Source organism: Papaver somniferum, chromosome 4 (genome assembly GCF_003573695.1).
Source record: "Papaver somniferum cultivar HN1 chromosome 4, ASM357369v1, whole genome shotgun sequence".
In the NCBI taxonomy this organism is placed as follows: domain Eukaryota; kingdom Viridiplantae; phylum Streptophyta; class Magnoliopsida; order Ranunculales; family Papaveraceae; genus Papaver; species Papaver somniferum.
In genome coordinates, this window is record NC_039361.1 from 110675077 (window position 1) to 110698403 (window position 23327).

Sequence of the window (23327 nt, forward strand, 5' to 3'; positions counted from 1 at the left end):
AGGTTCAATGACTTAATATCTCAATGTCCTCATCATGGTTTAGAGAAGGTTAGGTTAGTTCAGATCCTCTACGAGGGTTTAGATTATTCAACAACAACCGTGGTTGAGTCCTTATGCACAGGTGGGTTTGAGAATAAAACTGTTGATGAGGCGATAACATTTTTGAATGAAATCGCCAATAAGACCCAACGATGGGAAAATAATAGGGAACCCCAGAAAATAATTCTTCTAAGTAGAGGAAATGTCAATAGGGTGGAAGGATCCTATGAGTCAGATGCTAAATAGCAGCCATAGCCAAAAGGTTAGAAGCATTGGAATTAGGTCATTCTAGTGGTACTAGTGGTAGAATAGAGCCTTTTTGGGAAGACCATATTGTTGAAGAGCAAGTTAATGCTCTTTATAACAACACTAGATTCGATAACCATCAGAAGTTTGACCCTTATTCAGAAACCTATAACCCTGGCTGGAGAAACCATCCCAACCTTTCTTGGTCTAAGGGCCAGAATCAAGGTCAGTCTAGTAACTCTCAAGCTCCCCAAGGTTTTGGCTATCCTAAGAATCCTTCAGCCCCGGCACAGTTTTAGAACCCTTCGGATAAGAAGATTATGAGTTTAGAACAGTCTCTTGCTTTGTTAACTCGTAACACTATGCAGTTTCAGCAATCTGTTGCTCAAGGTTTAGAAGAAAATAAGAGAATAGGTCATGCTAACTCTCAGGCTATTTCCGAGTTGAAAACCCAGGTTAGTCATATAAATGAGTCTTTAAGAGAAATAGGTAAGTTTCCTAGTCAAACTCAACCAAACCCTAGAGAAATTAATGAAATAGGTGAAAGACCATCCGATCATGTAAATGCTATTAAAACCCTTAGGAGCAGTAGAGAGATAGACAGCAAGGTTTCCATGCCTAATAGTGAACATGTTGTAGTTCACCCTTCTGAGCCAAAGAATGAGAAGACTGATAGAGTCTCCAAAGAGACCAATGAGGGTCCTGCTGAGTCCGGATTTGTTCCCAGAGCCACGTTTCCCCAGCTGCTAGTTCCGACTAAGAGGCGTCCAACTTTAATGATATATTAGAGGTTTTTAAGCAGGTTACTATCAACCTACCATTGTTGGATGCGATTAAGCAGATTCCGGCTTATGCCAAGTTCCTTAAGGACTTGTGTACACGAAAGCGTAAGCTTAGTGTCCAAAAGAAAGCCTTCCTAGCTAGTCACGTGAGTTCCATTATTCAGAATACCACTACTCCTAAGTATAAAGACCCAGGGTCCCCTACCATTTATTGCACAATAGGTAAACACTGTGTTGAGAAAGCTTTACTTGACTTAGGAGCCAGTGTGAATTTACTTTCATACCATGTGTACCTTAAGCTAGGACTTGGTGAGATGAAACCTACCCAGATGACACTCCAGTTAGCTGATAGGTCCGTTAAAATTCCTCGTGGTATGATCGAGGATGTTCTTATTGAAGTCGACAAGTTTATTTATCCAGTGGATTTTGTTATCCTAAATACCCAACCTGTCCCTTACCCAGAGAACCAGATACCGGTGATTTTAGGTCGCCCATTTTTAGCAACATCCAATGCGATCATTAACTGTCGAACTGGTATTATGAATTTGTCTTTTGGTAATATGACTATTGAGCTGAACATCTTTCACATTAGTACGCTACCCCAGGAACTGGACGACTCGAGCGTAGAAGAGGTAAACATGATAAGCACCTTAGTAGAGGAGTCATTACCAAACACTTTGATAGAAGATCCATTATAGAAATGCCTAGCTCACTTTGGTATTGATTTTGATGATGATGATGTGATTAATGAGGTGCATTCTTTGTTAGATTCAACCTCTTTGTTAGACACCAGTAATGGATGGAAACCTAAATTCGAACCTTTACCCGTTCCCGAGTCTACCCTAGTTCCTTCGTTGGAAAAGCCTCCCAAGTTGGACCTTAAACTATTACCAGATACCCTGAAGTATGTGTTTTTAGGCCCCTCTGAAACTTTACCTGTGATTATAGCATCCGACTTGGACAGTGATCAGGAAAGTAGGCTAGTGACTGTCCTTCAGAATAACAAGGAAGCTTTAGGGTGGACCATAGCAGACATTAAGGGTATAAGTCCTATTGATGGTATGCATCATATCTATTTAGAGAGTGACACCAAACCTTCTAGGGAGATGCAACGTCGACTGAACCCTAATATGAAAGAAGTTGTTCGAACTGAGGTTCTGAAGCTGTTAGATGCAGGCATTATCTACCCCATTTCAGACAGTAAGTGGGTCAGCCCCGTTCAGGTTGTTCCCAAGAAATCCGGTATTACTGTAGTCCAGAATGATAACAATGAGTTAATCCCAACCCGAATGACCACGAGTTGCCGTGTCTGTATTGACTATAGAAAATTGAACAAGGTCACTAGGAAGGACCACTTTCCCTTTCCCTTCATCGACCAAATGCTAGAGAGATTAGCTGGACGTAGCCATTATTGCTTTTTAGATGAATACTGCGGTTAGAATCAGGTTCCTATTGCCACAGAAGACCAAGAGAAAACCAATTTTACTTGTCCCTTTGGTACCTTTGCGTATAGACGCATGCCTTTTGGCCTATGTAATGCCCCTGCGACCTTTCAGCGTTGTATGATGAGCAGATTTTCTGACATGGTAGAATGGTTCTTAGAGGTCTTTATGGATGATTTTTCAGTGTTTGGTTCGTCTTTCGATGAGTGCTTGCATCATTTGTCATTAGTTTTGACTAGGTGTAAGGAAAAGAATTTAGTTCTTAATTGGGAGAAATGTCACTTCATGGTTCGTTCAGGAATTGTTCTAGGGCATATCGTATCTTCAAAGGGTATAGAGGTAGATAGAGCCAAAGTTGACCTTATTAAAACTTTACCGGTCCCAAAATCGTAAAAGGTATTAGGCCATTCTTAGGGCATGCTGGTTTTTATCGTCGATTCATTAAGGATTTTAGCTTAATTTCTAGACCTCTTTGCAATTTGCTTGCAAAAGATGGTAAGTTTTTCTTTGATGATGCTTGTTTAGAGGCTTTCGAGAAGCTTAAAACTTTACTCACTACCGCCCCCATAGTCCAGGAACCCAACTGGAACCTACCCTTTGAAATCATGTGCGATGCTTCAGATTATGCTATTGGTGTTGTGCTAGGTCGGCGAGAAAACAAGTTACTTCATGTAATTTACTATGCTAGCAAATCTTTGAATGATGCTCAGTTGAACTATACCACTACGTAGAAGGAACTGTTAGCCATTGTGTTTGCCTTAGACAAGTTTAGACCCTATATCTTTGGTTCTAAGATCGTAATATACACTGATCATGCTGCTTTGAAATATCTTTTGTCTAAGAAGGATATGAAACCTAGATTGATTAGGTGGATCCTGTTGTTACAAGAGTTTTCTCCGGACATTAGAGACAAAAAGGGTGCAGAAAATTTAGTGGTAGACTACTTGTCTAGACTTGTTGTGGATACCCTTAATGATTCCCTTCCTATAAGGGACATCTTTCCTGATGAACAATTGTTCTTTATTACCCAATTACCTTGGTATGCGAATATAGTGAACTATCTTGTTACTGGTCGAATGCCCCAACATTGGGGTAAACAAGAGCGTTCTAGATTTTTAGCTGAGGTTAAGCACTTCTTTTGGGATGATCCTTATTTGTTTGAGTATTGTCCAGACCAGATTATTAGCAGATGTATACCTGAGAGTGACCAGTCCAGTATTATTTCCTTTTGTCATGATCATGCGTGTGGGGGTCACTTTAGTGCTAAGAAGACTGCTGCTAAGATATTGCAGTGTGGATTCTATTGGCCTTTATTGTTTAAAGACTCCCACAGTTACTATGTTACTTGTGAACGTTGCCAGAAATTAGGAACCATTTCCCGTAGGAACATGATGCCCTTGAACCCTATTTTAGTTGTCTAGGTCTTTGATGTGTGGGGTATTGACTTTATGGGTCTGTTTCCTAATTCTTTTGGTAACCTATACATCCTTGTTGTTGTAGACTATGTCTCTAAGTGTATTGAGGCGGTTGCGTGTAAAACCAATGACCATAGGGTTGTGATTGATTTCTTGAAAAATAATATTCTTACACGTTTTGGTACACCGCGAGCTATAATTAGTGATGGTGGGTCGCACTTTTGTAATGGACCTTTTAGGCTTTTGATGAAGAAATATGGTATTACACATAAGGTAGCTACGCCGTATCATCCACAGACTAGTGGTCAGGTTGAGGTTTCTAATAGGGAGATAAAACGTATATTAGAGAAAACAGTTAATCCTAATCGGAAAGACTGGTCGTCTAGGCTTACTGATGCCTTATGGGCTTACCGTACTGCGTTTAAGACACTCATTGGAATGTCGCCTTATCGGCTTGTGTATGGCAAGGCATGTCATTTACTTGTCGAGTTAGAACATAAAGCTTATTGGGATGTTAAGCAGCTAAACTTTTCTCTTGACAAGGAAGGAGCCCATAGGAAACTTGTCAAGAGTTGGACAATGAAACTTGTGAGTTGGACGAGATTCGTATTGATGCTTACGATAGTGTGAAGGAGTATAAGAACAAAATGAAACTTGTGCATGATAGAAATATTTTAAGGAAGTCATTTTCTCCAGGTCAAAAAGTTCTTCTGTATGATACCCGCTTGCATCTTTTCCCTGGGAAGTTACGTTCTCGGTGGACGGGTCCTTTTATTGTTCGCACTGTCTTTCCTTATGGAGCTGTTGAGATCGAGACACCGGATGGTAGTAGTCCTTCGAAGGTTAACGGTCAGAGATTGAAGCCCTTTCTAGAGCCCTTTCCAACAGGTGATGTTGAGGAGGTCCCTCTGGAGGACCCTGTTTACCCTTGATTGACCATCGAGGCGATTGTATGTTGTATAATAGTTTTTGATTTCTCTCTTCACCCAAGTACTATCTTTCCGACTTCTCTCTTTACTGATTCCTCATGTTACTTTACTTTTTGGTATTGCTCTTTCATTAGAAACATTGAGGACAATGTTATTTTTAAGTTTGGGGGTGGGGAAGAAACTTTTTGTTAGATTTTAGTTGCAATAAATAAACTCCAGAGCCTAGAAATTTATGTTTATTAAAGTTGGCACTAACCGATCTAAGTGGATGGGAACATTTTGATTGTAGGAGTTGAGGAACCAATCTGATTAGATGGAAACATCTAGAAGAGTCTATTCATAAAAGCACAGAGCTCATGTGTTAGAAAAGAAAACATGGTAGTTTCGCCATATCCTCGTGATGGAAACATCGAAAGAATCCTGATCACTTCTTTTTTTTCTTTTTACCATTACTAGGGTGAAATAGAGTGACTGAGATGAAAAAAAAAATTGAGACCAGACCACCAGACCAACCGGAATAAATACAATAAAGTCGACCACTGGTACCCTTGTATATGCCAGCTGAGTTGACCTAGAGTTAGGATTATCGACCACTGGTTCCCTTGTATTTTCCAGTGTGTTGATATTAGTCCAGACCAGTATCTCAATCCATTAGGATAGGTTCACCTTAGTCAACATCATCCACATTTTTCTCTACATCCATCTTCTTAATCTATCCATGTGATTGGTTGACTCCGGTTTATGATGTCCAGAAACTATCTGAGTAGAGCTCTGTCACTTTATACGAATTTTAGTATGCTTGAGTGCAAACTCGTGTACAGCAATTGGAATTTCGCATCAGGGTACTTCTTCCTGTAGTCAATAAGTATGCCAACCAAGGAGATTATTTAGTGCCTTCCAAGGTTCTGCATAGATAGCTAGGGTCTGGAGTAATGGTTTTGTGGGCACACCTCTGGTAAACCCTCCCGAGATTAACTCGGTTTTATTTATTTTTTATTAGTTTTGCTCGAGGACTAGCAAATAATAAGTTTGGGGGTATTTGATAGACGCATTTATGTGTCTAATTTGTCCTCAATGTTTCGTATTGTTGGTACTCGTTTTCGTCCTTATTATGGTGTTTTGTGTATTTTTAGGTATTTTTGGAAAATAAATATTGTTGGGAAAATCGGCTCGAAAAATCACTCGGAACACCCCCGGAGGACATTTGTTATACGGAGCCCAGATTTGGTTAAGGGGCACCTCAATTACTAAGGGGAACCCCCAAAAAGGCAGCTTCTATTCGCACCCCACAGCTGGTTAGGGGGACACCATCTTCTTCATTTGAAACTTAAAAATTGGCGGGAAAAATGTGGCAGCTCTCTGAGAATGTTTCGATCGAAATTTGAAGATGTTCTAGGTGGACTCAAGGGCTGAAACTTCATGGGTAGTTGTGATATTTCATAAAAGAGCTGGTATGGGTGTTTGTTTCGATCAAATTTGGCTGGAAAATCCGTGACAAGGAATCAGGGCAACCCGTGCATGAGAAGAATAGTTCACGGGTTTTGGAAGATTTATGCGTGTTCTGCTCGTGTATGATGACTCTAGCAACACTCTGGACCGTGAAGAAGATAAATGAGGAGATTTTGCAGCTGTAGAAACACGTAAGAAGCTAAAACAGGGAATAAAATATTCCAAAAATATTTTTCTTCACTGCCGAGTTTAATGAAAATTTGTGAGAGTTATGGCGTGATATTTTGTTGTTGTTGAGTATATATAGGGTGAGGGGATCATAGAGAAGGGGGACGGAGAGATTGGGAGAGAAAAAGAGCACCACAGAGCGAAAAATCAAATTTGCAGAGCTGCCATTTCTGCTGCTGCAAAACTGAAGAACACGAAGAACGGACCTGCACCAGCAGTCGTTTTTGAACAGTGACAGCAACTCATTATGTGGGTCGCAGTTTACAGGCAGACTTAAAAACGCAACAGCAACAGTAACGGCTCTTTTTAACGGTTTTTGCAACAGTTATAAGCGTTGCAAACCCGATTTTTATTATAATTCTCCCTTATTCATCATTTGTAACCCTTTGAGCATAAATGAAATCAACTTTTGAGCGTGTTTCCAACATGATGAGCGGCTAATTCTCTCGTAACCAAGGCAATGGATGAAGCTATTCACACATGAACAATGGGTAACTATTTCATTTTCTCTAATATTTAATTATAATTCACTCAATCACTGCTTTTGCAGAGTTCTTAAAAGTTTACATAATTTTTTTCATTAGTTGTGATAGGTTATGCTTTGGTTAGATAATCTATGCTTAGGGGATACAATTAATTTTTGAGAATATGTTTGATTATTTTTGGATTAAGAAATAAAGGATTAGAAGGATAATTTGAGTTATGAAATATTTGACATCATTCATGTGCAATAGTGGATTCTAGTGTCTTGGTTATTTTCCAATCACTTGAAATCAATTTTGAGTTAAGTTTTCTATATTTTTAAATTCTATTAAGTCTATAATTCATTGCCTTCACAAGCCTCAACGAACTCTTTACTACAACATCATTGAAAATACCATCAGGATTGATGTGGCAATAGGCCAATGTCGCCAGATCCATATTTGGGTTTAGCGCCAATATGCCATAATAGCCGCCACGTCTACGCCGGGCACCACTATGCCACTGGCATGCCGCAATATGCCACTATGCTACCATCAGGCGCCAACAGAATGTGGCCATAATCGATGGCCACCCTTTCTTATGAGTTACGATCTCAGCCGTCCAAATTCGCCACATAATTGACAGGCATGTGGCAAGTTTTGGGCGACCAACCAAGACAAGCCAAATAGCATCATGTGTTATTCTCCGGTGGCAAGTCTCCTTACTTTGACTTGCCACACATAGCAATCTGTTGCACGTTTTCCACGAAAACACTCGAGAGATCAAACATGTCACAAACTGGGGGATACTCATCAGGGTATTGGTATGGAAGTTTACAGCGTGCGGTTGCAACACGCCCATTATAAGAAAGTGTCAGAAAGCAGGGAAATTAGTGGAGGTAAGAAGTAGTGGGTGTAAACTAACCAGTTTCCTACATGTTGGGAACGTGGTCTCTGGCATTTACACATACCCCCACTTCTCCATTACACAATCACTCCCACTTTCTACGAGATCAGGGTACGTTCAATATGACTTGTATAAAATAGATTTTACCTATTCCCACGAAACAACAAGTTTTGGTTAACAACAACACAGTATCCAGAAAACACCAAAGAAATGATAGCTTACATCCCGCAAGCCAGTTCCCAAATTCTTATACAAGTCATAAAATAGCCATACTTTTAGAATTAACCATTCTGGTCTCAACACCTTCTTCGCTTCCCTCCCTAAAACCAACCCTTCTCCTTCACTTTGTGACCGAAGCAAGACTGGAACGGTCATTTCTTGGTTTAGGAAAGGATTGTAAAGATTGATCTCTCTAATCTGAAGTACTCACGTGCAGTGCATTTGTTTTAGGTTTAGATTTGTTTCTCATCCACACCCAAGTTTACCAAAACCAGCAGAAACAGTTTTTATCCATAAACAGCCGGATTCTGTGCACTTGATTCCCTTGGCTGATCTCACTCACAACTAAGAGTTTCTACGACCCAAAGTCGGAGACTTATAAACAAATCTGTCTCTCGCAGATAAGTCTTTTCTGATAGATAAATATGTCTCCCACAGAAGTACCTGTGAAGTTTTTTTTTCGTCTTATGATGAATCAAGGTGAATAGGAACCAATTGATAATCCGGTCTTCTACTCCCGAAGAGCATCCTGGAAATATCAATCACCTCACAGTCACTTAACTATATGGTGGTAGAAGAAGTTACTGCGGAACCACAAAGTTTGAGAGGAAGAACTTTGTGATTACTTTTTATATCTTACCTATCGGAGATAAATCTCTAGCAAATTAGAGAATATAACACTCAATAATATAGAACAAGTAAGATCAGAATACGCAACTACTGAGAAAATAGTTGGATCTGGCTTCACGGATCCAAAATGAAGTCTTCAATTCGTTAACCTATAATAGTTTTGGAAAAACCTAGGTTAAAGGAGAATCGACTCTAGTATGCAACTAGGACACAAGAAAGTGGTTGGATTAGGTTTTCCAGTTGCTAGAGTTCTCCCTCATATAACAAACCATTTAATATTCACCGTTAGAGGAAATCCTGATTTAAGATTCAAGATAAGTCTGCTTAAAAATAAAGCATTCAATCTCCACCGTTAGATGGTTTAGCTTGTTACACACAAATGATATATACCTTCATTTAGATATGGATAACCGTACCTAAACGTGTATAATGAGTTGGCTCAATAATTTAACCGAAGTTATCCATATGAATACTTTTGTCTTGACCATATTCATCTAACACTTCTAGATCAAATATGATGATTAATCAATCATGCAAATGAATCAAATTATGTTCCACATAGATTTGTTCGATTGTTCACTATCTCATTGGAATATATATGAACAAATCGAAACAAAATCGAATTGATTCGTAATCGTATAAAGTACTTATACAAGAATCAATTCATAAACATTAAGCCACGGTTTGCAAAGATTGCATTCCTTAATTCATAAATATTTTAAATCATGAGTATGAGAATCATACTTAACCAATTTTAGAACTTACCCACTGTGTTTGCAAACCAGGTACGCAAGCAACATCTTTGTACCTTGGCCTTGTACTGATGGTGGATTTTTGTTCAAGGCTAAAATTGTAAAAGCCCAAATTTAATACGATGACATCCTGCAGAGGATAAAGCTATTTGATAAGTGATGGATACTCCTTCGCTTTATTAATTCACCTAGAATGGAGCATGTAGCAACAATCCCAAATATTCTGTGAATTAAATACACAAAATTCATCCATGATGGAGCATGTAGCAACAATCCCAAATACCCTGTGAATTTTTAGCATTATTTATAATGCATGATTTGCCTAGTATTTCCTGTGTTGTTCCCGTAGAACTCTCATTATTGGTGCGGCATGACGACTAAGCGTTGCTCTTAACAGAGTAACACGAATCTCCAAGTGTCAATGGTGAGGCATGCACGAAATACCCGTACAGGCTATATCTCTCGATGTGTTATGTTAGCCCGATTGAGCATATTTAATTTCCTAAGGGAAATCTGGACTGTCAATATCAGTCTCAGAAACGATCACAACCACGCAGGATGACCGCATGATTTAACCAGCCTAGACGAACCCTATCAGGAGCAGGCTATCACCGTGATGACCACCAGCAGGCCTGTTTGTGCCCTAGTCGGTCGAACATCACACTCCTCTTCTCAGCGTGCCAAAACGCCAACTCCAAAATAGGGTGGCCACTCGGCTTTGGAAAAAGCTCGAATGAGCAAGACTGCTTAAGACAGTCTCAAAGTGATCGTGATCGTCCAACTTCACTAGCCTGATTGGAAGGCTTAGATCGCACCATGAAAGGTGGAGGAGGCGTTAGCACGCACATTAGCGGGCCCACTCTATCCCTACCTGATCGGTTTGCTCACGGCGTGGTCATGCAGCCACGATCGCATGCCCGAAACATGGCTGGTGTGATGCTTCGCGATGGTCACGAAAGTTCCACTAGTGTCTTAAAACAATCACAACCATCCAACTTCGCCACACTACACCATATTTTGCGTTTAGTAACTCATTATTTCAGTCACTAAATAGGGTTGTAACACAAACTGCTGCTAAGTCCAATCATGAAAGAGTCATCTGCTTGCCATCGATGTTGTGCGATTAGTCACGCGCATACGTTTTCTTACCGGGAGGGAAAGTACTGAAATGGAGGATCTGTCGAAAGCACTAGGATCCGGATCTGTTGCGCTTACTGATTCAATACCGTTTCAAAAGGAGGTGTAGCAAATTTTCGTAACTAACATGTTGCCGTTACGAATCCGGGGTTTGACTGTTTTCATCCGAACATGTGGCCGTTACGAAATGAAAATTAATAACTAACGCTAGACCGTTTCTAAATTTTGCTAGAGTTACAAAAAAATTTGACTAAGTCTACGTTGACCGACTTCAGTGTTCTGGTAAAATTTTAGTAACCTGGGATTTGCCGTTACTAAATTTTTACTAGGGTTACTAATATTTTGACCAGGTCAACGTTGAATGACTCCTACTATCCTGGTAAAAATTTAGTAACACTTCTTTGCCGTTACTAATTTTATTGTAACTAAAAAAAAAAAGAAGGCCACTCTTCATTAACCTGGTCAAAATGGATTCCCACCCCTTCTATTTTACCCTGCAAGTACCCTATCCCCTGGAATTTTTGTCATTCAAACATTCATTCTTCATTCAAAAAAAGTCATTCAGACATTTATTCAAACATTCATTCATTCTACATTCAAAAATTCATTCATTCTACATTCGAAAGAAGCAAACATTGTTCGGATTATAATATATGTTAATCGATTTGTTCAATGATACTTGGGTTCACGGTGAGTTCAACTGTCAGATGATTCATAACTGCTAAGTATAGGCAGATGACTCTTTTCTCATCTAAAAATCTAAGAGTTCCAGCAATACTAATAAGATTACCTTAATCCACTTGTTTCTATATCTAATTCAATATGTTCTTGTCCTCAACAATCCTGATTACTGCTTCGTCTGCAATCAAGAAAACAATGCATTTAGAAATAGAGTTTCGCAAACTCTCGCATACCATATTGACAAAAGGCAAAACATTTGAACCTGTTGAATTTCATAAGACAAGACAACAAGTAATATACAAGATTGAGTACTGATAGAACTTAGTATCTATATTGTAACAAAATAGAAGAAATTGTAATGGTTAATTACCCGATGTCCACTTCTTCAGTTGTTCATCAAACATTTAGACACCACCAGAAATGGCTAGAGTTCTGCAAAAGCAGTGCCGCAAACTTCTTCTCCTACCGGAACCTGAAAGCAAACCGACACTTGTACTTTCAGCACATTACTCTTATGTCGCAACACATACATGGTTGTGCACGATGTCAAGAAGATCACAACACACTTATCAGATGAAGGCCACCAACAGCATAATCCAGCAACAATTTGATCACTAAGGGTTGTACCTCGCAAGAAAGTGTAAACTGAAGGTTAAAACAAAAGAATTGTCAATTTAGATTACTCATTACTACACCAGAAGAATCTTACATAATATTTCAAACAAAGAAGAAGTCTTCAAGGGAAAAATGAAAACAGACAAATATATGAAGTATCTGCCCATCCATCAATGGTCTGGCATCTACAAATTTCTTAATACTTCAATCAATTCATCTTTAGATATAACCTTCATCATAACCAGACTCAATAAGCCCCCATATAGTGACAAACATATAGTATGGGAAATGTGTAATCATGAAAGCCATTTAAAATGTCTGGATTTGCAGTACCTTCCATGAGACAAGGGATGGCGTCAAATAGCTTGCGAACTTCTTTCCCCGTCTTAAGAGATGCAATTTCTACATAATAATTTACTGCACTAGCATTAAAAAATTATTATATAAGCATCTAAGATTTGTTGCAACTTAGGAAGATCCAAATAAGAAAGCTTGTAAAAACCAACAGGTGTAGCTAAGAGATAGATACATTCATCAGGAATCATTTTAAGAATCTTCTCAAATTGCTCTGCTGTTTCAAGTAGATTTTGTCCATAAAGCAATTCCTCTTCAAAGAAGGGTCTCAGTACTTGTTGATATGATCTTCTGCAGAATATGGTACTACTTGGTAAAACTTAAAAAGGAATTGAGAATTTGAAAACATCAAAAACAAAACTTATACTTACACCAAAGAAGGATGAAGAACAGAACCTCCTAAGAAAACTTTCTTATGGCTCTTTTGGTTTCCCTGAAAGAAAGAATATGTTAAGAAGATCCCATGAGATTGATCAGATTCTAAGAGAGATCTTTACATATGATACTACTATAGTTGTATACCACCTTATATACATGAAAATAATCTGCAATAGGTGCTTTATGTGCATTATTTTAACTGCATGGATAGATAGTATATATATAGACCTTTTGAATAAAGACGAAGTTTGTATACAATTCAATACTTGAATAAATTTACAGCACCTTTTTCCTCCTAATGGGTTGGTTTTCAGCACCACGTCCACCACTACATATCCAGAGAATGTGAGTAAATCCAAAGTTGTAACGGACGGGAGAATTTCCTCCTAATGGTTGGTTTTCAGCCCATTAGTAGGGCTAAGTCCTCCGGTATGTCAATCGAAAGTTAAAAGGAAAATTATACATATACACCCATAGGTCCATTTTAAAAAGCAATCAAATAAATATTCAAACCCCACTGACCAGAGTTGAAAAGCAGCATGAGGATTTCCCGTAATCAAAGGAATAAAAGCATTCATTTTAGAAATCAAACATAAAAGCCTAAGAAACTTGTCGAGAATTAAATTGGCAGTTGAGATTAAAGACTGGCCTCGATATTCATTAATGAAAATACGCAAGTGCCTATTCAAATAGGTACACATACCAAAACTAAATAAATTAAAGAGAAACATGAAAATTGATTAGCAATATACACTAAACAGGCTTACTAATCATTTTACAAGACAATAAGTCCTAATCATGTTTTCAAGTGCAAGAAAAAAAAAACATTTGTTACATAGCTCCATCCAAAACTCATTTACTATAAACCATTTTTAACTTAAATCAAATTTTATCTTTTTAAAACAGAGCACCCATAAATGAGGAACATCCAAGTACATACTTCCAACACAGTTGGATTAGATAGATTAGATAGGTTCAAAAGTCATATGAGGTAGAAAACAAAAGAAGAATATAACAGACTGAAACCATATTAAGTACACAACACTTTATACCATCAGTCAAGATTCACAAAAATGATTTCTAGGGTCACATGAACTATACTCAAAGTACAGATACAAAGCAAGTGTACAGTATCCTTCACAAGATTAATTGACATGAACTTAGAAACACGCCACAATGATAGAAATTAAACAAAATAGTACATACAAAAGAGGTCGGCAAGTACAGTTGATATATACAAAGCAAAATGCCACAAAATGCATATTAGTTGACACCGGCTAAAACTATCCAGCAAGAAAATATTTCCACATTTTCAATGCAACAATATACATGGTTCATAGCCAACATAAGGCTACCCCACATCCATCCCCGTGATATATATATTATTGAATAGCTAATGTAGGAACTCCTACCTCTGAGTGCAGAATCAATCACTTTAACAGCAATTGCCATTAATGGCCAACACTTTTTGAAAATATTAGCACCCGAGCAGCAATATCTAACATCATCATAATCTGACACACCCTGCGATGAAATGCAGTTTAAACATTGAAGCCAGTGGGTCTGAATAATGTTTAGTCAGAAACAAAGAATCTCAACAACTTACATTATCAAAAACTAACTCCTCCTCCACCGGAGTGAATGCATTTTTACCAGTATACGCACTACGCTTAGCAGGCTGTAGAAAATGTACTGTAAGTTAAAGGCAAAAACAATTTTTTTCACGAGTTAATTGCTCAATACGGTAGGCAACAATCTTTGCATCCTGCATTCCAAAATGAAATATGTTACACCAAAAACTTGAACAAACCTTAAAATTACAAACCTTAGGAGATTCAAACTCGATAACCCAGAATGCTTAGATTTCCTAGTCTGTAGAACACTCAAAATATAACAATAAATTAGAAAATAAACATACCCAAGTAATCAAAATCAAAAATTTTAAAGTAGAACAAACCTTAATTGTTAATGGAACCAACTTCTTATTGTTGTATATCAAAAATAACTTCTTATTGTTAACTTTTTAATAGAACCAAAATCATTGAAATAAATCTAAAATAAAATCAGAAACCGGATTCAAAAAAGCAAATTCAATTCGAAAAACATGAACTTCTATCTGAAAATAGAGAAATCACAAAGTGTTTGATCGGTTATACCTTTTGGTTCCTTCTTTGGTTCTCTAGCTGGTCCACCTTCTAATGGCTATCAAAAATCCTTAAAGGAATTGAAGCTTAATCCATCTGATTCATCAAAAGAAATTACAAAAGCTGCATTAACAAACATGAGAAAACCATAATCAGACTCCTTGTCTTAAAAAAAAAAAAACCCAAAATTTAATTGACTGACCTAGAAATGGACCCAATCAAAAAATTTCAAAAAACTAAACCACCATCGGAATATCACCTGATTAAGAACGGCTCTGAAATTGGGATAATATTTGCTCAGTCGAAGTAATCTCTTACCGAATCTCTACAATTGAAACCCTAGATAATAAATAGAAATACTGGATCTACGTTTTCTAGTGTAGAGATTAAACAAGAGTGTTCAAGAAAAACTGATTTAGGAAGAAGAAAAAGTTAGATCGTGTAGCATCAGTGAGATGGTGATGGTGGTGTTCGAGCAGAAGAAAGAGAAGAGGAAGGAAGAGGAGAAGCCAGGGATGCTCTTCTCTGCTCGTTGAAGAAGAAAGAGAAAAACGAAAAGATAGTGGTGGTTGTGGAAATGGGGAGTTAAGGTTGATGAAGAACTCTCAGGTGTCTTGGAACCACTTTTAAATTAATCGTCGTAAGTAAGTATATAGAGAATCCTTCATAGATTAGGTAACTCCTGAAATCTGAGAAACATTAACGTTTGCTGTTCGCAATCCTTTTTTTTTTGTACCTACAATATCGCAATTCTCAATAACAAAAGAAGATTTCAAGAATAAAACAAGTCAAATCGACAATAAAATACGAGAAGCAGGTTAAAGAAAGAAAATAAAAATGGAAGGAAAAAGAACAACGTGATTTGTCTTGTCTTACTCTCCTCTTTTTCCTGACACTCTACAAATTATTAAATATCGTGAAATGGTCGTGATTTTATGTATAGAACAACTACATTTAATATTTCATTTTAGCTCGACAAGTAAAGATGCCTACAAGGGAACCATCTCTGAATGTACGGCCATGTAATAAAAGGAAACATTGGGAAAGGCTCGAATCATGGGAAAAGCCACCTAAAGCCTCCGAACAATAGAGACCTCCAAATATTAATTTCCCTTTAGCGTATTTAGGATCTCGCCTTAATAATTCTAAATTTCTCAAAATAAAAATTGGCTATATAACTTTAATCATTAATTGCCTATTACTAGTGTATTTGTTTCTTTTTTTCTTTTACTTTATTTTCTTTCATTTCTTGCTAATATATACTTTTGTTTACAGCTGCATTGTTAATGCAATTTTAAAATATTAACATAAAATACGAAAGATATGAAAACATAAAAACATTATTCAGCAAGATGTTAATCCTACGGCTGCTAAATGGTTTTTGTTTATTTATAATGATTTAAGTATCAAAAGATATCATTTTATTATGTTAAAGAGCTAGTAAAATAAATTAACATTACCATGGAAATCTACTGATCACTTTTATAAAAAGCAACGAATGATTTTTATAGGCATGTCCATAAACGGGAATGCGACAAATGATCGAAGAAAAAACGTGATAAAAGAATGTTATTACTTTAAACCATTAGAAAACTACGTTAAAGGTTGATATTTCTTTAATTTATTGGGTTTACATCATGTGGGTATTATTGAAAGGTTGTATACCGCTTAGGAAATCTAATATTTCGGGGAAATATCTAAAAATAAGATAGTTGGGTTGGTTACTACAACATCTAGAGAAAGAATCAGCGCTTGATGGCAACAAGTTAAGAAAATGAGGTTTATGATGAGGTAAAATTAAACGAGAATCTTCGGAGAAACTTAAAAAACATACTAGGATTGTGTTTTTACAAACGGGTTATGGTAAGCTTGCATCAAAGAACGGGTCTTTGTATTCACCACTAACTACGTCGAGGAATTAGACCCAACTCTCATTCGTAGAGGTCGGATGGACAAACACATTGAAATGTCCTACTGATGTTTCGAAGGATTTAAAGTGTTCGCAAAGATATACTTAGACCTTGAGTCTCATTAATTGTTTGACACCATAAGACATTTGATCCATGAGGTTAAAGTTTCTCCTACTGATGTTGCTGATTATTTGATGCCTAAAACCATCGAAAGAGACTCTCAAGTTTGTTTGCAAAACTTGATAAAGTCTCTTGAGAAGATAAAAGAAGATGAAAAGTTGAAAGCTGAGAAAGAAGAATAATAAAAGAAGGAAAATGATCATGGACATGCATAGTATAGTTGATTTACACGTGCTTTGTGAATTTATTTTAACTTCAAATTTGCTGATTATAAAAAAAATAAAAAATTAATGGTGTAGTTGTCACTGGTTAGAAATTAAGCTGTAACGTAAAAATAGCTATAACAATAATTTTATGAATAGAATTCCGGTAAACTTAATCCTAGAAACCATATGAGAATAGAAAACAATGTCAAAAGCTCGTTACCGTCTAAGTTTCTTAGCTCCTCATCTCGCCAGGTTTCTCTTGGTTTTGTTTGTCTCGGACTTCACATAAGTTATATTGACAGTTTGTTAATTTCTTTAGTGTTTATATCATTTAAATTGGTCTTACTTTTTAGTTATTTGTTGGTTGATTCTATTGATATTTAGAACTCCCTATATTACAAGCATCTACTTCATTCCATGCTGAAAACTATATATGTAAATGCTAATATTTATTGGTTGATTCTGTTGATATTTGGAACTTCCTATGTTATAAGCATCTACTTCATTCTTTATTACATACGGATACGTTCATAGCCAATCATGTAATACGCAAGGACATGCCGAAATATGCGACCCAAACACTCACTGTAACTTGAACTTATGTCACTTTATATACTGTCCTAATATGGGTGGCTTAAAGTTTGAATTCACTGTGTGTGTATGGGAACATGAAATAACGCCTGCTTATGCTGCATCGAGGATAAACCGCCAGTTTCAAAATTTTCACAAAAAGGTATGACCAAGTTGTTAGGATATAATCACTTTAAATTATGTCCTTCCCATTGTTCCCAGATGCATGATCTTTAATTATATATTTTCTGAAAAGTGAAAGGCCCAGTTTTTATAGAACAGAGGTAGTATATTGTACTTCCTTTTCTTTTTATTGTTGTTTCTTCAAATTACTTCTTGTATAAAGTTTGTTTGTTTGTATTGAAAAATGTTTAGGTCTTGGTTTTTAATCATCATTTCTTGATTTTGTATCAAGTCTCATGTGTATATAACGTATTGCGTAGCAACTCTTCATTATTTTTTTTGAAAGGATTAATAAAGTTAAATTATAAAGGAAAAGATATACAATGTTATGTACTGAAAAAATTAACCGACTACTTCATGCTTTCGCTGACTTTCCTATTTACTGTTGGATCACAAACTGTTAGAGCACTGCTCGGTCGAACTCGCAAGCGTTACTATCTCAAGCTTGTTTGTCAAGTTTAGGTGTCAAAACTATAAGTCTTGATTTCTTTGTCTACTTATAGCTATGTCTCGGATTAGGATAGAATGTGTAGTTGAGCTTTAGACTTCACGACGTTCATCGATTGAAGACGAAGATCTACTATAAGGGGAGCTTGGAGGAACTTCATCAACAAAAGGTATGTGGAGACTTAAACTCATTTATCACTCAGAAGTCTATGATCTATTTTATCTCCTATTGAGTCTAAGTCGTATAGCTATATAGACTTTTACATTATACACATTTGATATTTCGAGATGAGTTTAACTCGCTTATATCTTTCTCGAAATATGTGTTGGAAAGCTTTTTGTTTTAACTACGTTCATCATTATTCTTGACGAGTTTAGTTGGGAACAATTTATTTGTTGGAAACTAAATTATGAGTCAAAAGATGATCAGGTGAAAATCGCCTTGTAACATCTTACATGATTTGTGTGAGACAGTCATTTTATGTAGACTCGGAATGTTTCGTATTGATCATTCGATCACATGAAAATTACTTATAAGCTAATAGTTTGTGTGAGACAGCTATTGTCGTCTTCTAAGGATGTTTGAATGATTGAAATTGGAGTTTAGAACAAATAATCATTGTCTGGATATAACACAGTATGCGTACAAGTATGCAAACTATTGTCAGTATGATTTAGGTTTGGGAACCAAGTATGGATACCCGTATGCAAACGGTATGCATACCCGTTTGCAAACTGTTTCATCTAGGTTCGGTCTGGAACGACAACATGCGTAACCGTTTGCGAACTGTCGAAAAATATCAAAGTCTGAAACTTAAGTTTGCATACCCGTTTGTAAACTTATATGGTTAAGTTCTAAAATCGGTTAAGTATGATTTCGTACTCATGAACAAATACATTTATAAATTAAGGAATGTTCATGAACTGATTCTTTTGAATCAATCCGATTTTGTTTCAATTGTTTCTTATATACTTCTATGAGAATATAAACAATTGAACAACTCTATGAGTAACACAATTAGATTCATTTGATTATCATTCGATCTAGAAGTTTTATATGAATGTAGTTAATACAAAAGTGTTCATATGGCTAACTTCAGTTAACTGTTATTGAGTCAACTCAATATACATGTTTAGGTATGGTTACCCATATGTAAATGAAGGTATATTTCATGTGTGTGTAACAAGCTAAGACCATCTAATAGTGGAGAGATATTTCTTTGGTTTTAAGCAAACTTAGTTTGTATCTTAAATCAGGATTTCATCTAACGGTGAATATTGATTGCTTTGTTTCAGAGCTATCAAACCCTGATTTGAAGACTATATAAGGGAGAACTCTAGCAACTTGGAAACCTAATCCCCAAACCTCATGTGTGATACTAGTTGCGACTAGAGTCAATTCTCCTTTAACCTAGGTTTTTCCTAAAACCATTATAGGTTAACGAATTAAAGACTTCATTGCGATTCTGAAGCCAGACCCAACTATTTTCTTTGTAGTTGCGTGATCTGATCTTGCTTGTTCTATCATATTGAGTACTATCTTCTCTAATATTTGCTCGAGATTTATCTCTGATAGGTAAGATATAAAAAGTAATCACAAAGCTCTTTGTTTCATTCTTTTTCATTCCACAATAACTTGTTCTACTACCATATAGTTAAGTTATTGTGAGGTGATTGATATTTCTAGGATGTTCTTCGAGAATATAAGACCGGATTATCAATTGGTTCATGTTCACCTTGATTTATCCAAAGACGGAACAAAACTTCGTAGGTATTTCTGTGGGAGACAGATTTATCTATCAAAATAGACTTTTCTGTGGGAGATAAATTTGTTCATAAAGTCTTCGAATTTGGCTCGTAACAACTGTGAGGGCAAAAGATGAGCTCGCTACGTGGCGCAATATTAGGAGCCGAAGTATCCTACTAAAATGCAACCATATACACAATGTATACCCAACCACTTAGTCTTATCCTATCTAGTCAGCCCTAAGGGCGTATTTGTAATTGATGTAACCACCTACCCTATAAAAGAGAAAGAGAAATAGGGAAGTGGGGGTCTGATCTTTGGATGGTTTCTAGCTATGGCTAGCCTCCTTCTTCTTCCTTGGAGCTCCATGAGAGCCTCTCCAATGGAGATCTTATAAACAACTCATATCATAGTGATACCCCGTGGATGTAGGTCACCATTGACCGAACCACGTAAAAGATCTGTGTCTCCTTTACTTTCATGTTCTTTATCTTGCTTATGTATGTTTATTTAGCTTAGATGTGTGATTTGGTAGTTAAGATCATCTTGGGTGTAGTAGCATAAAATTGCAACTACAACAACCCTTAGTTGTGGGTGAGATCGGCAAAGGGAATCATGTGCGTAGAGTCCTGCTGGAATTCAGAGACGTAAGGAACGCGACTATACCTTAATCGGTGTGATACATGGTTAGGGTTCAACTACATTCCAGTCCGAAGTTAACTTGTAGTATGCTAGTGTCTGTAGCGGCTTAATACAATGTGGTGTTCATAACTGGAATAGGTCCCGGGGTTTTTCTGCATTTGCGGTTTCCTCGTTGACAAAACTTCTGGTGTCTGTGTTATTTCTTTTTCGCATTATATTTGGTTATATAATTGAAATATCACAGGTTGTGCGTATTTCAATCAATTGGTAAATCCAACCTTTGATTGTTGATTGAAATTGATTGACACTTGAACATTGGTTCAAGTTGTTTACCATAATAATCAGGCTCACGGATTTCTATCTGTTTGATTTGCTTATTACTTTGAGAAACAAAGATATAACTCTTGGATATATTTCCTTGATTGAGTCTGACTGTCTAGTTGATTCTCTTGGAATTATATTGGAGTTAGTCCATACAAATTTCCGAACAAAATATGGGTGTGGTTATTAGACCCCCGCTTTTTCAATTGGTATCAGAGCAGGCAAACACGTTTAAGACCTCATAAGTCTGTGTTTGTAGCAAATCTGGGAAGGATCTGAAAAGATCTTTGAAAGAAATAATATTTGACCCGAGAAGATGTATAATTTTTGATCATGAGCATACATCCAAATATGGGAAGGATATTGCTTTCAAAGCACAAAAGAACACTAAATTATTTGACAAAATTAAAGTTTTTGCAACTCTGTAGTTTATCCTATTGAGACTGATTCATCAGATGAAGATCTTGACAACTCAGTCTCATTGATCACAAGACAGTTTAGAGATATTTTTTTGAAGAGAAATAAATGGTTCATCAGAAATAAACGCAGGTCATCAATCAAACATCATGATCGTATCCCTCCTAAAAACAAGGATACTATAGATACTGATGATGAGGATATGCCACAGTGCTTCAAGTGTAAAGGTTATGGTCATTTTGTTAATGAATGTCCAAATCGTAAAATACACTGGGAACAAAGGTCTTGCTGCAACTCTTGATGAAATGTCTGATCACTATGATTCAAATGAAGATGAAAAATCAAGTGTTGCACTCTGAAAAAGCGGGGGTCTAACAACACCACCCAATATTTCGATTAGCAATCTGTATGGACTAACTCTGAAACACTTTGCTAGAGAATCAACTAGACAGTCAGACTCAATCTAGATAGAAAGTATCTCAAGGAGTTATTATCTCAATCTCTCGATTTGATCTTTACTCAAGCAAATAGAAATCTGATAGTCTTTCTCAAAGAAAGATAACTTGGACGGTACCAAAGACCAATGTCCAAGGATCAATCAACTACAATCAACAACCAAAGGTTGGATTAGAGAAGTTGATGATCACGAATGCACAACCTGTATTATTTCAATTATATAAATATAATGCGGAAAAGAAATAACACAGACACCAGGAATTTTGTTAACGAGGAAACCGCAAATGCAGAAAAACCCCGGGACCTAGTCCAGATTGAATACACATTGTATTAAGCCGCTACAGACACTAGCCTACTGCAAACTAACTTCGGACTGGACTATAGTTGAACCCCAATCAGTCTCCCACTGATCCAAGGTACAGTTGTACTCCTACGCATCTGATCCCAGCAGGATATTGTGCACTTGATTCCCTTAGCTGATCTCACCCACAACCAAGAGTTGATGTAACCCAAAATCACAGACTTGATAATAAACAGATTTGTCTCACACAGAAAAGTCTATAAGAGGATAAATCTGTCACCCACAGATAAACCCTAGGTTTTGTTCCGTCTTTAGATATAAAATCAAGGTAACAGGAACCAATTGATAATCCGGTCTTATATTCCCGAAGAACAGCCTAGATTAATCAATCACCTCTCTACAATCCTTTTTGACTACACAAGCGGATTGTCGAGGAATCACAAACAGTGAGACGAAGATGTTTGTGACTTCTTTATCTTGCCTATCGGAGAACTCTCACGATCTCAAGCCAATCAATCGGTTGTACTCGTACGATAGAAGATGCAAGATCAGATCACACAACTACGATAAAGTAGTATCGGTCTGGCTTCACAATCCCAATGAAGTCTTTAAGTCGTTAACCTGATTTTAGAGAAGAAAATCAAAGGTTAATGGAGATCGACTCTAGTGGGCGCACTAGTAGCACACAGACATGTGGGGATTAGTTTTGCACAATGCTAGATGTCTCCTTTATATAGCCTTCAAATCAGGGTTTTTCCTTAGTTACAAAGCAATCCTTATTCACCGTTAGATTAAAACCTGATTTAGATTCAAGCTAATATTTCTCAACCGTTTGATCGAAAACTTAGCTTGTCACGGACACTTGGGTAGACGTTTACTGGGTTCGTGAAAACCATGCCCAAACGTGTACGTGTATGTTGGTTCAACATAGTAACCCAAAAGGTTAACCATATGAGCATTTCATATTAACCTTGTTCTTCTTCACCATAACTAGTTCAATTGACTCAAATGAACTAGTTAAAGAGTTGTTCAATTGCTATGAGATCTTATGTAACTACACAAGACACAATTGAAACAAAGATGATTCGATTGAATCGGCTCATAAACATTATAGCCACGGTTTGCATAAAGCATTCCTTAGTAATTTAATTTTTCATGTTCAGAGCACATCTTTAGATCATAACCTCTTAAGTTCACAA

At 36.8% G+C, this 23327-nt stretch overlaps 1 protein-coding gene across 7 annotated transcripts; it reads right to left on the minus strand.

Moving 5' to 3' along the window:
• Positions 1-11178: 11178 nt before the first annotated feature.
• LOC113276328 (DNA primase small subunit-like) lies at positions 11179-15692 on the minus strand. 7 transcript variants are annotated; one of them, XM_026525919.1, is made up of 12 exons: positions 15068-15692; positions 14821-14931; positions 14490-14536; positions 14271-14342; positions 14077-14188; positions 12950-13050; positions 12658-12719; positions 12462-12577; positions 12266-12349; positions 11882-11962; positions 11688-11789; positions 11183-11495 (listed from the first exon to the last, which is right to left on the minus strand). In XM_026525919.1, exons 5-11 carry the CDS (start codon positions 14114-14116, stop codon positions 11722-11724), a joined length of 552 nt encoding a protein of 183 aa, XP_026381704.1. In that variant the 5' UTR covers positions 14117-14188; positions 14271-14342; positions 14490-14536; positions 14821-14931; positions 15068-15692; the 3' UTR covers positions 11183-11495; positions 11688-11721. The 7 variants fall into 7 exon arrangements, 1 of the variants encoding a protein (XP_026381704.1); XR_003324295.1 differs by having other exon boundaries at positions 11179-11495; positions 11688-11962; positions 14821-14904; XR_003324294.1 differs by having other exon boundaries at positions 11179-11495; positions 11688-11962.
• Positions 15693-23327: the final 7635 nt, after the last annotated feature.